At 36.1% G+C, this 14168-nt stretch overlaps 1 protein-coding gene across 5 annotated transcripts in view; it reads right to left on the reverse strand.

Annotated features, from left to right (window-relative positions):
* Positions 1 to 14168, reverse strand: part of MBNL1 (muscleblind like splicing regulator 1) — a 45412-nt gene that overhangs the window by 5095 nt on the left and 26149 nt on the right. For 2 of the 5 annotated variants that reach the window (XM_029283546.1, XM_029283543.1), the window contains 4 exons: positions 12714 to 12971; positions 8842 to 8995; positions 5384 to 5419; positions 4525 to 4619 (listed from right to left, as the gene is read on the reverse strand). In XM_029283546.1, coding sequence (XP_029139379.1) covers positions 4525 to 4619; positions 5384 to 5419; positions 8842 to 8995; positions 12714 to 12971 — 543 coding nt within the window. Of the gene's footprint in view, positions 1 to 4524; positions 4620 to 5383; positions 5420 to 8841; positions 8996 to 10196; positions 10251 to 12713; positions 12972 to 14168 lie in introns of all 5 variants that reach the window. The other 3 variants (XM_029283542.1, XM_029283545.1, XM_029283544.1) reach the window with 3 other exon arrangements.

The following is a 14168-nucleotide window of genomic DNA, read 5'->3' on the forward strand; positions in this document are numbered from 1 at the left end:
TGTAACAATACTTAAAGAATAGCATCAATTATATCAGTCACCATAACAGAAGTTCTAAATTTCATCCTGCCCAACTGCCAACAAACATTTTTAACAACAAAAATTGCTTTATTTGGTGGTTGTATTTAATCAAGAGCTGACTACTTTCAAAATGGATCTGTTCTGAAAGTACTTTGTGCAGGAGGCAAGCACTTTACCTTGCTAATTTCCTGTGATTGATCTTGAGGGGAATCTGTTATAAGCAGTAGATGTTCTTCCTCCAATTTCAATGGAGTGCATGGATTATATTGCAAATCTTTCCATTGTAAAACAGCATATACTGTATATATATATGAATATTATAATACCTGCTTGTATGTGTGTGTGTATACACAGACACAGACACACACACAGATTTCTCCAAGAGATATTATAATATTCATTTTAACCCCTGAATATAGAAATAAATGTAAGCCCTCAGTTTCTTAAGCAGATAATTGTTCACAAGCACTTGCATCAAAAAGTTAAATGTCAAACAAGTTCAGATAGGATAAAAAAAAAAAACATTCATACAAATGTATACTACATGATTTACTTACTTCCTGTTGGCTTCTAGTACTAGAGCACAGAAGTTCCAAAAGTAAACAAAATCCTCTAATTCAGCCCAATCCCTAATATTCTTTAACTATATTCCATAGAAGCCTTCTCCAATTTGGCTCCAATATTGTCCAGATATGCTGGGTGTAATTCCCCAAATCCCCAGCAAGTAGAAGAATTGGAATCTCCCAAAATCTGAAAGGTTCCAGATTGGGGAAGACTAATCTATACATTTCTAAATTCTCTTTTTGCACATAAATGTGTCCCAAGTGTAATGAAGCTTCTCATACCATTGGTTTGCTACTGCAGCAGAAAGATATGTTGCATCCAGCTGTCTAGAAGCTTCAAGAGTATCGCTGTCAAAACAGACCAAGGAGCTTCAGCGCCAGTCAGTAAAGAGGAAGGGGGCCAGATCTCAAGTACTTACGCATGCATGAACATTGCATTTTGTGGCACTGCATCATGTCAGCATTGCTCATGTATTATATACATATATTGCTTATATATGTATATATAAAGAATAGGCTACAAAACTTGACTGGAGCGCATTATGAGGTTCCAGAGAGATATGCATGAAATGATCAAATTGTACAACAAAAACAAAACCTCGAGAATCTGTGTGGGAGAAGCCCTTGAAAGAATATGGAAAAAATATTCAGAATCATCTGTACAAAGAGATGGGGGGGAAAAGGAAAGAGGAATTTTCCTCCATCCTTCCCTCCCTTCTTTCTTTCCTCTCTGAAAAATAACATGTCTGATAGCTAAACTTTTCATTATTAATGCCTAATGAATACATCCAGGACTCTTTTGTATACTATGCTAGTCACTCTTTTCTTTGCTGTAAATTAAACATCAAATTGCTATAAAGAAGACAGCACTTTTGTTTTTAAATCTTACTATTCAAAGATATCTGGAATGTGCTTTTACCTTGACCCCTTTGTTATTGGCATTATGTAAAATCACAATTAATGTGAAAACGTGTTATCTTGGTTTAGCTAAAATGGAAAATGGTTATCCTGACTTATCTAAAATGGAAAGTAGATATATCTACAGTGGTCTTTATATAGGAAAACAAGACAATCTGATGGTTGCTCTCCGTCAACTGTTTAGCCATCAAGATAAAACTTTGATTCATTTAACAATGGTTCAATGGCCTCAGAAAAAGTGACTACAACCTGTACTTGCACTTATGATTACCACACCACTCCCTATGGTCATTGGCTCACAATTTGGGTGCTTGGTAACTGGGTCACATTTACAACTGGCTGTGTCTCGAGGTCATGTGATCATACGACCTTTTTTGCTGATTTCCAGCAAAAAAAAAGTTCATTGAAAAAGCTGAATTCACTAAAGTGCAATAATAATAATAATAATAATAATAATAATAATAATAATAATAATAATAATAATAATAATAATAATAATAATAGTAGTAGTAGTAGTAGTAGTAGTTGGAAGGGACCTTGGTGATCATCTAGTCCAACCCCCTGCTCAGGCAGGAAACCCTATACCATTTCAGACAAATGGCTGTCCAGTTTCCTCTTAAAAACCTCCAGTGTTGGAGCATTCACAGCTTCTGGAGGCAGGTTGTTCAACTGATTAATTGTTCTAACCGTCAGAAAATTTCTTAGTTCTAGGTTGTTGTAAAATAGGATTCAATTGGACTTATGATGGAACAATGACTTATGATGGAAATTCCAGTTCCAGTTGTGTTTGTAAGTTGAGGACTAATTATATCCAATTAATCAGTCCCCCCAAATTCCTGCTCAGTATTGATGTCCCAAAACATCTTAGGGTGCCAGTTTGGGCCAAGAAACTTGTATTATAGTGTGAGATGTAAGCTATCCTGGGTCATAAGCAAAAATGTGTAATAAGATCATAACAAGCAATCTGGCCAAGTTAGGATGCCGATGGGATTACTTTTACTTGTTTGTGGATTGTCTTTCCTATTTTCCAGCAGAATTCTGAAAATGAAATTGAAACCTTTTATGAGGGGGTGAGTGGGCACTACAATGTTTTATGACATTTTAATAGACCATGCCTTTTCCCATACATAAAGGGAACGAAGAAACTACTTATATATTATGATTTTAGGACTGAGCTTGAAAATTCTCATATAGTTCTTATCAGGTGGCAGTGTGCTTAAAAAAACACACAGAGAAAGCTTTTCTCTCTTTGTACTCTTTCAGTGGTGCATCTGAATAATTATCTTCTTTGTCATCGAGGAACTTTTTTTCTTAGCTTGCATTCCTTACATTTGTAAGCAAGTAAACCAGGGACCTGTGTTCAGATGTACCACTTAATAAACCGAGAAAGATGAAACTTTTCTTGCTTGTTTGCTGCTTTGTTGATGAAAGAAGCCAACCAAGAACTAATACGCTGGCTTATTCTGACTTGAAAACTAGTTCAATATCTAGAATGGTCCTAAGGTATAGTAGGAATACACCCAGTAGAATTTTCACAAATTTTCTTCTTTTATAGGTTATGTCAAGTTCAGAATCTTTATATTAATTTTATCAACCTGACTTTGTAAATACATTCATCTATCATTTAACTCCAATTCTCCTTTTGGAGATAAAATTTGGAAATTAATTCACTTAAGCATGATTCCCACCCACCCACCCTGATTTTTAAGGAAATAGATGTTAATGGTATCAAATTTTTCCTCACTGCCTGGTATTGGTTAGATGAAGATGGGGAACTACAGGACCCCAAAATACTACTTAAATACAGCGGCCAGCAGCTATAGCCAGCATGACCATGATTGGGGATGCTGGGCATTATGTCAACAGTAGGATGATTAGAGATTCCTACTCATTCAGTTATTGATTTCTTGTACGTGGTATAAAGTAGAATATCATATGAAGTAGAATATTGATTTCTTGTACGTGTATAAAGTAGAATATCATTTTAGCTCCTCAAGTTCAAAGATTCTAGTATATTAACTTTAATGCTCTGGAAGCTTAAAATTAAAGAGTTGTAAATTTGAGATCTGGCCTACTAAGTGGATAATAGCAGCATTCAGAATTCCAAAACATAGTGCCTTCTAGTTAAGTTCAACAACTCTATCATCACCACCCAGCATTTATGCAATCTGGAGAACAGCATGTAGGAAGACTGTTCTCAAATATTTATTTACTTTCTTGTCATGTGTTTCTCTGATGACCTCAGCCAAGCTAGAGGCTTTCTGCTTTGGCTATCATTTTGGAGAAAATAATATTGAGCTACTTTAAAGGGATGGCATTTGTAGCTTAAGTATACAGCATACACTTATAACATCCTTTGGTGCTTTGTGTTATATCAAGCTTGTTTTACCATTGACTCTAGAACAGCCTCCAAAAATTGCCGATGAAATATAATTTTAATACAAAGTGTATGTACAGAATGTATTTATGCATATGTATATGACTATGTATGTATGTATATAAATGTCTGTGTGTATAGCTATTTAATTTAATTTAAATTAAATCTTTATTAAATTAAATCAAATTAATTTTTTTTTCTTGGCTCTGCCCATTTCTTTCTTCTGAGTCTGCCTACCCTTTCCTTCACCAATTTGCCATTCCTAGGTTAGATATTGCCTTGGCTTGAAAAAAGTTAACTATTCTACATAGAAAAAAAAAATGTGATCTTATATCCTCATCTTTTCTTTCTATACATCTGTTCTTGTAACAGTGAACGTGGAAGTGGGAGGCATAAGATCTGTCACATGTTGATCAATTCAGGAAAGTCTTATTACTGGAGAGCAGGGAGAAAAGCCCAATTAAGCTATGCTGCAGATCTAAAGAGAATGTGTAGGCCAACAAGAAGTATAAACCAACGAACAAAATAACAACAAAAAAACCACAACCAAACAAACCAAAAAAACAAAATAAAAGAAATCCCCATGCTCCTTAAAAGCACCGATTCTGAGTTATGTTTAAGAAACAAAGCTGTAAATTAGCAAACCTGGTTGGCTGTGGCAGTTGCAGCGAAGGGGACGCTTGTGGCAGATGTTGTTGCTGCAGACACAGTGGCGGGCGTAGCGCCGTGCACCATGGGAACTTTTGGAAGGAAAACCATATAAGCAAACATACAGAAGAGTGAAGCAGTATGGGAAACCATGGCAAGAGGTGGTAAAATGGTAGAGTATGGTATTTATATCAGCAGAATAGCCATGGGGCGAGGTACCGCCACCAGCGAAAAGGACATGCAACCACAGCGCAAAGCAGGGCAGCATTCCAGAGAGCGGGGTGGAAGACAAGGTAAAAGACAAAAGGAAAGGAGAAAAGGGAAGGGAAAAATGCTCATTACCACTGAATCACCAAAGTCAATACAATAAAGTTCAACTATTTCATTTTAGACCCAAGAAACTACAAACAGCACTCTCTTTAATAGTTTGAAAATCTTAGGATAACCATATTCCCAATCCCTCCCATTATAACTTCTGATATTATTAGAATCTGCTGAAATAAAACTCTAATTCTGCATTTCTTGCATAAAATGTGTAACTAGCTTTTTCTGTTTTAAACACAAAATAATTTTCTAAAACACTGGAACTCAAAGTCCAGTCAAAATCCACCAGAGCTGATAAAAAGGGACGGGGAAAATGTGGCACAGAACAACTTGATAATGGTAGGAAGTAAATGGCTTCTAAGTAAATTGTGTCAATTAAATAAAGCAAATGCATTTAATTGACAAGTGTTAGTGCAAGGGAAGAAAAATGATTTTGCACAGTAACTCTAAGTTAAAACCTAGTAGTGGATTTTGAAAGTCTGTGAGCTGCTAAACAGGTTTAAGATAATCAAGAAACAAAGCTGGCACCTACCAACACTTGTAGCGGGTGTCATGCACAATATTGAGCCTGCCCATCATGCATTGCAACAGGAAGGTGGATTTGCAAAGGGAAAAGAATTAAAACAACCCATCACACGTGTAATTAGGAAAATCTCATTTGAACAAAGAAGGAAAAATTGGTTATTATGGGAAAACAGTGGCATGTAACCAATAGCACAATCAAATCAAACAGCAAGGTGGTGGTAATTAGAACTAGACTTACATGAGCAGGGCAAGGAGAAAGCAGACTGAACTGTGTGTTGGTATTTTGATTAAAATGAACTACTAAGTTAAAAGTAGACTCTAATAACGTAAGGAGAGGTTTCAGTTGTCCAATTTTGACACTTACTCATATATTGTTTTATATTAAGTTTGATTTACAGGTACGTTTTATATGCTAATTCATGACTAATGTGGATGCAGAAAAAAGCAACACTGTAGTAGTGCCACATTAAGCTTTGCTTTCTAACTGGCATATGTTTAAGCTTCAGGTGGAGGTTTGGTAAATCTAGATATGTTACTACGTTTGAAGGCTGGTTAATACATAACACTAAACCATATATGAATGAATGTCTGGCTCTGATTTGCAGGATGCCTCAGGCTTGATGTTTTCACCTCTCCTGTGTAATATCTACATGAGACAGTTCAGGGACACGTATAATCAGTATATTAATGGTAAGAGATGTGTATCTTTGTCTCCTAGACCAGAGGTCCGCAACCTTTTGGGCACCAGGGACCGGTTCCGTGGAGAAAGGTTTTTCCGCGGACCAGAGAGTGTGTGGTTTTGTGTGCTGCCTGCATCCCATAGATGGGGCTTTGCTTGTTTGTGCGGACCGGTTGCTGGCATGCCGCGGACCGTTACCAGTCCACAGACTGGGAGTTGGGGACCCCTGTCCTAAACAACTAACAGCTATCAAGATCTTGTTTCACTGCCTAAGAGTTGTTGGGATCTGTTTGAAAACCAATAGGTTCAGATTTAACCCTAGAAATACTAAGTGATTATGAAAGAGGAAGGTTCTCCTTCCAGTTCTAGGGAACTTTTAATCTTTGACTGTGACTGGGGTTGTATTGGCCCATTTGTGGCTGGAACACTATCTGGAAGTTTCCTGAAATTCCAGGTCCTGCTGAGCCAGGAAGGAAATTGCATGCAACAAGCTCAATGTATGCGCCAAGATTAAGAGGTCTTCCTTTGTAATGCTATATATGAAAGACCTTGGGAAACTGGGCCAAGAAATGCTACCAAGGAAACAGTCATATAAGCGATAGTAGCTAGATAGAGGGTAGGGGAAGAGGCTCAGAAGAGGCCCTTCCTAATTTCTTAGGCTGTAAATGAGACTTGTATTTTCAGACTTGCAATGTTCTGTTAATGTAGCTTTATAATAGAGTAGAAAAAGCTCATTTGGTTGTGTTTCCACTCTGGTCTACCTACTAAGACTGACATCAATTTTCTTTACAGTCATTCATGGCTTGGTTATCTTCCAGAACACCTCTACTGTAACACTCTGCAGATGTTGCTCTTGAAGACCACTCAGGAGGTGTATTTGGTTCACAATGAAGCAGTTTGCTATTCCCATGTGTCATCTTGCTATGTGAACTGCAATGGTTTCCAGCTGGCTTCTGAGAGCAAATTAAAGTGCTGATTACCTTTAATGCTCTAGGGCCAGCTAAGGGGGATTGCTTGGCTCCTATAGTATTGGCCTGTCCTGTATTCTGGTTTGCTTGGAGTCCCATCAGCTAAGTGATGGCATCTAACAGGACTCAGGAAGAGGGCTTCATCTGTCACAACATTTATTATTCAGAACAGCATCCCCATGGAGATTCATATGGCTGCCACTATCCCTGCTTCATGAGCTTTAAAAATTTGTTGTTTTTATTCCTCCAGGCTTTGGGTCAGAGTGCTTGGACATGACCCTTTGATTTGTGGGCAATGAGGTAGTTGTTATGTTGTCCTTTGACAATGATTCTTACTTGTGAAGCTACCCAGAATCATTCTGGAGTTAGGCAATCTAGAAATTCATAAATCAATTACCAAATAAACATAGTTTGAAGCTGCTTTAACTAATTTAGTACATTTAGATGAGTCCTGTTATTGCAAGGAAATATCTGATCAAAGCATTAGCTCAATTTTCCCCCATTCTAGTTGTTCCCAGATATATTAGGATTTAATTCCCAAAATTTTCAGAGCAATAGAGACTCAGAATTGCTCATGTTGTACTCCTAACACATCTGGAAGCAGCCATATTTTAAAAAAATATTTCCTGAAAATAAAATCAATTAGACAAAATGCTATGTATTTTTTTCTATAGATTTCCCCCCTCTAGAATTCTTATACACGTAAGAAAATTCAATTAAATAGATATTAAAAATTATGGCTATGACTATTTGAACATTGTCAACCAATATAACCTTACCTAGTTATCTAACATTTAAGTATCAATGTTGCTAGACTGAGTCTTGATATTCAAAGTGGACTTTAAATTTGAAGTAATAATTTTAAAAATTCAAATAATATGCATTACGGTAATTCATTTAATTCTTGGGACAGAGGTGTCACTGTTATTTTGTTATTACTACTTTTGTTATTATTATTGTTATTCATAATCCATACAACTAATTATGGTACCCATGCAAAAATATAAAGATCATTTTAGTTGACCATCATGTTCAAACTACAAAACTAATATATTTTCAGTTTTAAATTTCAGTCATCCTCCTTCTTCATGTCTGAAACCAACACACACTTTTGCATAGAATGTTTAGCAAATGAACATAAGATAGCAATGAAAATCTGTTGTGCTTTAACTTGCAGGAATGAAAAAGATACTTGTGTAGGACCCCTTTGTTGATTAATCAGTGAAAAATGAAACTCCATCACTATAATGTTCACCCTGATTTCAAAAGATGTAAAACTAATTTATTATTCCAAAGCTTATCTTGCATTTTAGTTGAAGACAAAAGTTTGAATTATAGTCAGTAAAGAAAAATAAATAATAATATAACAATATTTCACGACTAAGTACTTTTCTAGCACAATTCAGCATGTGGAAAATATTATTCTCACTGGGCTATGCATGTTATACTCACTTGAGCAAAGGGGTCTTACATCAGTTAAATATATGTGTGTGTATAAAACAACATAAGAGGTGTAAAATGAAGGATTAGAGAAGAGAGAAAAAAGATTTCAAATGCTGTTTTGAAACATGATTGCACACTTCAGAGATGCAGATTTTCAGATTATGCTGAAAAGCACCCAACACCTTGCTTCCAAGAAAATATATGCAGAATTTGCAGTTTAGCAGCAAGATTGTCTCTTTGGGCATCCTTGCATGTTACCCATCCCGTGCCATCTTTTTATCATACTTAAGAATGAAAAGCCTAGCTAACCCATGGGAAATTATTCTAACGACCTCACTGGGGTCTTTTTCAAAGGATATGGAAAATGCCACGTACCTGGTGGAAGGAAGGCTGTATGCTGTTGCAACTGCATGTTTGCAAGAGCTTGCTGATATTGGAAAATACCAGTATTAAAGACTGCAGTGGCACCATTGGTTTTTTCAAGCGCAGGCCTCTTTGGTAATGGGGGGAGTACAGCTTGAGGAATCCCCTATTGATAGATGAGGATAAGATAGCCCAGTTAAGAAGAAAGATAAGGAAGGAAGGAAGGGAAAGAGGAATAAAAAAGAGAAAGAAAGAAAGAAAGAAAGAAAGAAAGGAAGGAAGGAAGGAAGGAAGGAAGGAAGGAAGGAAGGAAGGAAGGAAGGAAAATACGAAAAGAGAAAGAAAGAGGAATAGGAAGGAGAAAGAAAGAAAGAGGAATAGGAAAAGAGAAAGGGGAATAGGGAAAGAGATAAATAGATAGATAGATAGATAGATAGATAGATAGATAGATAGATAGATAGATAGATAAATAGATAGATAGACAGAAAGAGAGAGAGAAAGAAAGAAAGAAAGAAAGAAAGAAAAGGAAAAGAGAAAGAAAGAAGGTGGAATATGGAGAGAGAAAAAGAGAGAAGAAATAGAACAGTCAGTATAAAATACAGTAATTGAACACCACCATCTTTTTTTTTTACATCCTTGAGCAAGCAAGCAGCAGAGCAGACTTTACAATTCAAAGAAAGAGCAAAGCCGAAGCTTTGCACGAAAGGTTTCTTACTGTCCTTTCAATATGGCATTGGGAACAATAAACTAGCACTTTTTCACTATAAAAAGGTTCAGGTTTTAGTAAAGAAGCAGGAATACCAGGGAGGAAAAAAAAAAAGCTGCACTGCTAGCTCCATGAGGATTGATAAGTAAAAGCCATGTTAAAGAGAAATTTTATAGAGTGAATGAGAAAAGATTAATATAATATTAAACTTTACTCCCATATCCCCAAGTCTATCTAAACATGCAAAAACAAAACAAAACAAAGTACCAAATCATGCTGGCACTTGCATTACAAATGTTAAATCTACATAAGAATATTGTTAAGCCATGCCAACCAAACAGATACAAATATATAGATCATATATATTTTACACATTTTAAAAAAAATCCTTTAAAAAAATCTTACTAGATTTAGAAATGTCTACAAGGTGATTAAACTGAATGTAGAATCCTCCATCTTCAGGAGGGTTCAGGATGGCAAATAAACATTCTTTCCATCACCTTCCCACAAACCCAACAAGGAAACCACACTCAGTTTTAATTTGAGCTCACAATACTTTATAACAGGAAATAAGGAAAAATTACTTAAGAATTTAATTAAAAAATAATTTGTATCTACAGTAAAGCTACATGCCAAGCTAAAAGGTGAAAGGTCATAGTACCAGGTCAAAGGTTGCCTCGAGGGGTCGCTTCAGTGATTTGACAGCCGACTGAGTCTTAATTAGCAGGCAGCGAGCACATGATGGCAATGGGCCAGTGGGGTTCAAGCGCATTAACATAAACAGCAAGCAGAGGTGCATCATGGGGGCAGCAGTGCATTTTGGGTAGGTGAGAAAAAAAACAAATAAAAAACAAATCATCGGAATGCCATATACAACGAATAACAAGACTAAGCATGCACAATAAAGGCACTATTGAGTTGTTATTGTGAGGATACACCTCTATGTAGTTAAGTACAAACAAGATACTCTAATGGGGAAGGGAAGGTTGAAAGAAGGAATAAGAGTGAGAAAGAGTCTCCTTTCTGTATTTTTGTGCTAATCTTCATAAACACAGAAAAAGGTCTCTCTCCTGTAGTCCCTTTCTGCACTGCAAATATTGCACCACAATGTTTCATGGGAATATTTAATGGTCAAATCATATAATTATATAAAAAGAAATATAGGATAATGTTAAAGTAAAGGCAATTTCTTTAAGCTGGGTGTGGCTTCTGGTTACTTCATATCATTTACCTGACAAGAATTTAGAAGTAGGCCTTCTCCTCAGGTATTTTTTCAACTTCAGCCTATAGTCCTATGATTTCTTAGTAATGTGCCATCCAAATACTAACCAGATTGGTGTTTTCTATCAGCCAATGCTGGCTAAGAGCTAGAAACTAGGAGTATCACCTAACGTTAGCAGCCGTCCAAAGAGTAAAAGTGGAACCATTTAAACAGGGTTTTCTTTTATCCCCCACTAGAAATCACAGTTTAGGCAAATGGTTCATTGTCTAATTTCTCCCAGTAATGTGATTGTGCTGATCCATGTCACAATCAAAATTCCAGTAATTGTATTGTAATAATTATAGTATTGTAATAGTATAATAATAGTTATTAATTATAATAGCTGAATTCAGAGAAGCACAATACACATGATTTTATTCAAGTTACTTTATAGTCCCATTGCTAGAAATGCGTGTTCTTAAATATTTCCATAACCTGCCCTCAATCCACCCCTTTCAATTATGTTTATTAAAGTTATTGCTCACAATCCAAGTAGAAATCCATCTTCCAATTCCTAAAATGTCCTCTCTTTTCCACTTGTATCTTCAAAAGATTCAGAATTTCTTTAGAAATTCTTCTGTTGGTATTTTTGACCATGCTTTATTATTAGGAGGTAGTGGGAAAGTATTATTTGTCTTCCTTTTAAATATTTTTATAAAGCACTAGTCTCCCAGGCTCTCGTGTTTCTTGGGTCTGAAAATGCCTCGTGGAATGATTTCTGTCATGTCTGTCCTTGGGATTTTACCGAAGGGTGAGATCCAGGTAAACTGTGCATTTACAACATGTGACTGCACTGAAAGGCAGATATTCAAACATATTCCATGGCCACCTCAAAACTAAGTAAGTGCAAGAATATCCCATGTGAGAATTCTATCAACATTTTCTTTTCCAATGAAGAAAAAAAATAAATTTCTTTGCCTTTAAACTGAGACTGGTAAACGCGTAAGAAAATGAGCTTAGACATGTTTGTCAGGATATATTCTCAAATGCATACTTAGTGTTCAATTTCAAAGAGCTAGATCACTAACACTGTGTCCTCCCATATGAAACAAGAATGAGGTTTTGTTTGGTATATGTAAATTTTGGACATGTGTTGCTGCAAATCACTTTATACATAATAAATGTCGACAGAAAAGAATAAGTCATCTCTAAAATAAGTTTGCAAACTGTAGCTATGTCCAGAATCATTAAACACTTATTTTGAGTTGCTGCTAGCTAAATGTAATCTAAGCTATTCACTAAGCAAATTCATTTGTTTATTAAATGTGTTTGCTGCCCATCTCACCTCAAGGCAACTCTGTGCAAATGAATGCACAAAATGAATTCTAGGAGAGGGAAAATCTCTTCCAAGGAAAACAGAAGTAAAGATAAGACAGTATAAGATCAATTCTCCCAAAGATGCTTTTTCACGAGGCAACTGGACTTCCAGCTATAAGATCAATTATACAAAAATTTGCACCTCTCTGATGGTATAGTTCTTTGCAGATGGAAATGGAGTACATAAAATGACAGATCATGGGATCTACTGAAGAACGCATCAGTTCCTTGTGTAATTTTTATGTAGGAGATGATGTAAAAACTTGCCAGTCAGGGTTTATATGCATGCATATCAATAATATTGATGTACAGGTGACCCACAATAAATTACTGCTTCTCACTATGTAATATAGGCACAAAGCTAATATGTACATCTGGCATGTACATCTATGCACAATATACACATAGACAAACTGACTACATGTTTTAGTAGAATCTGGCACTATGTAAGAGCAGACTTGGCATCACATGCTTGTCAGCTTAGTGAAGTGGAATGGGATACTCAAACCGTCCTATCTTTAGTAGGGAGGTTCAATTCATTAACAGTGCTCAGTGGCTGGCAATGAGATAGATATATTTGATTTGTTTTTCTGGACTTACCATGGCTGCTGCAGTAGCTGCTGCCTGAGCAGCTGCTGCTTGATTGACCTGGTACTGGGCAGCTTTGATCTTAGCTTGCAGATGGGCTGGAGGGTGAAAATATTTGCACTTTTCCCTTGAACATCTCCCTTTGATGTAATCCATACAGACAGTAACAGTATTGTCGTTGGTATCAATCATTGCACTGTCAGCAGGGTGAGCAAACCGGCAATCATTTTCTCCTCTGTTACAGTTGCCACGCTGATACTCTCGACATACCTACCGGCAGAAAAGAAAATGCAAGTAAAATTACTTCAGCAAAGAAAACTAAACTCAGCAAGCTGGAAGTTATTCTGGAACAACTGATAAATAATTCTCAGCCACTCTGTTCTGTTTTACTTTGAGAAGATAGCTTTGCTTTTTTTATGCTTGGATGAGCTTCTTAATTCTCATTCTGATAGTTTGGCTTATGTATGTAACTCAACAGCTTCCCAAATTTAAAAGCAAAATAGTTCCAATTCAATTCAAATTACACTAAGGGTTCAAATGAGTTAAATTTTTGATGTTATTTCTGAGAAATTCTCCTGAGAAATTCCCTTGCATTCAATCTAATAAAAGATAATCTGTTCTTCGTGGTTTTTAATGGACAATACTTGGGTTATGTCATCATCTTGCATTTATTTAATATCCCACCTTTATTTTTTTGTAAACAACTCAAGGCAGTGAACATATCTAATACTCCTTCTTCCTCCTATTTTCCTAACAACAATAACCCTGTGAGGTGAACTGGGTTAAGAGAGATTGATTGGGCCAATGTCATCCGGCTAGCTTTCATCGCTAATACATGGCTGGATTAGAACTCATGGTCTCCTAGTTTCTAGCCTGGTCCTTCAACCACTAGACAAAACTGAATCTCTTTCTATTTATTTATCTATCTATTTATTTATTGAGTTATTTGTTTGCTAGATTTATCCCCATCTTTCCCCAAAGTCCTTACATAGCTTTACTTCACTTTGGTCTCTCAATGGCAATGGCAACCCTATGAAGTAGATTCGGCAGAGAAACAATAATTAAGTGGTCATGGCTAAGAATGGACTCTTAGGTTTTCCTATTCCTAATCCAACATCTCAAATACTTTTGGGTAGTGTATCCTTTAATATACAGCCATCTCTCCAGTAGTCCCAGAGTTCAATTAACATATCATGAAGCTTCAGGCTGTTGGGGAAATCTGTAAAGCAGAATATAACAATAGGAATGGTCCTTCTACCACTTTAAATAATATGTTCAAAAACATCTCCAAGAGAAATTCCAAAGAATTTCTATGCATAGTGAAAATAAGGTAGAAAACAGATATATCTTTTAAAAAATAAAGCAACCCTTCTAAGAAATTGCAGTGTAGATTTTGACACAGCATTTTCTGAGCTCTATTAGCTACACAAGACACCAGCTGCATTTATTATCTCTGCTGTTCACAAT

Source organism: Protobothrops mucrosquamatus, unplaced genomic scaffold (assembly GCF_001527695.2).
Source record: "Protobothrops mucrosquamatus isolate PMUCROS unplaced genomic scaffold, P.Mucros_1.0 scaffold128, whole genome shotgun sequence".
Taxonomy (NCBI): Eukaryota; Metazoa; Chordata; class Lepidosauria; order Squamata; family Viperidae; genus Protobothrops; species Protobothrops mucrosquamatus.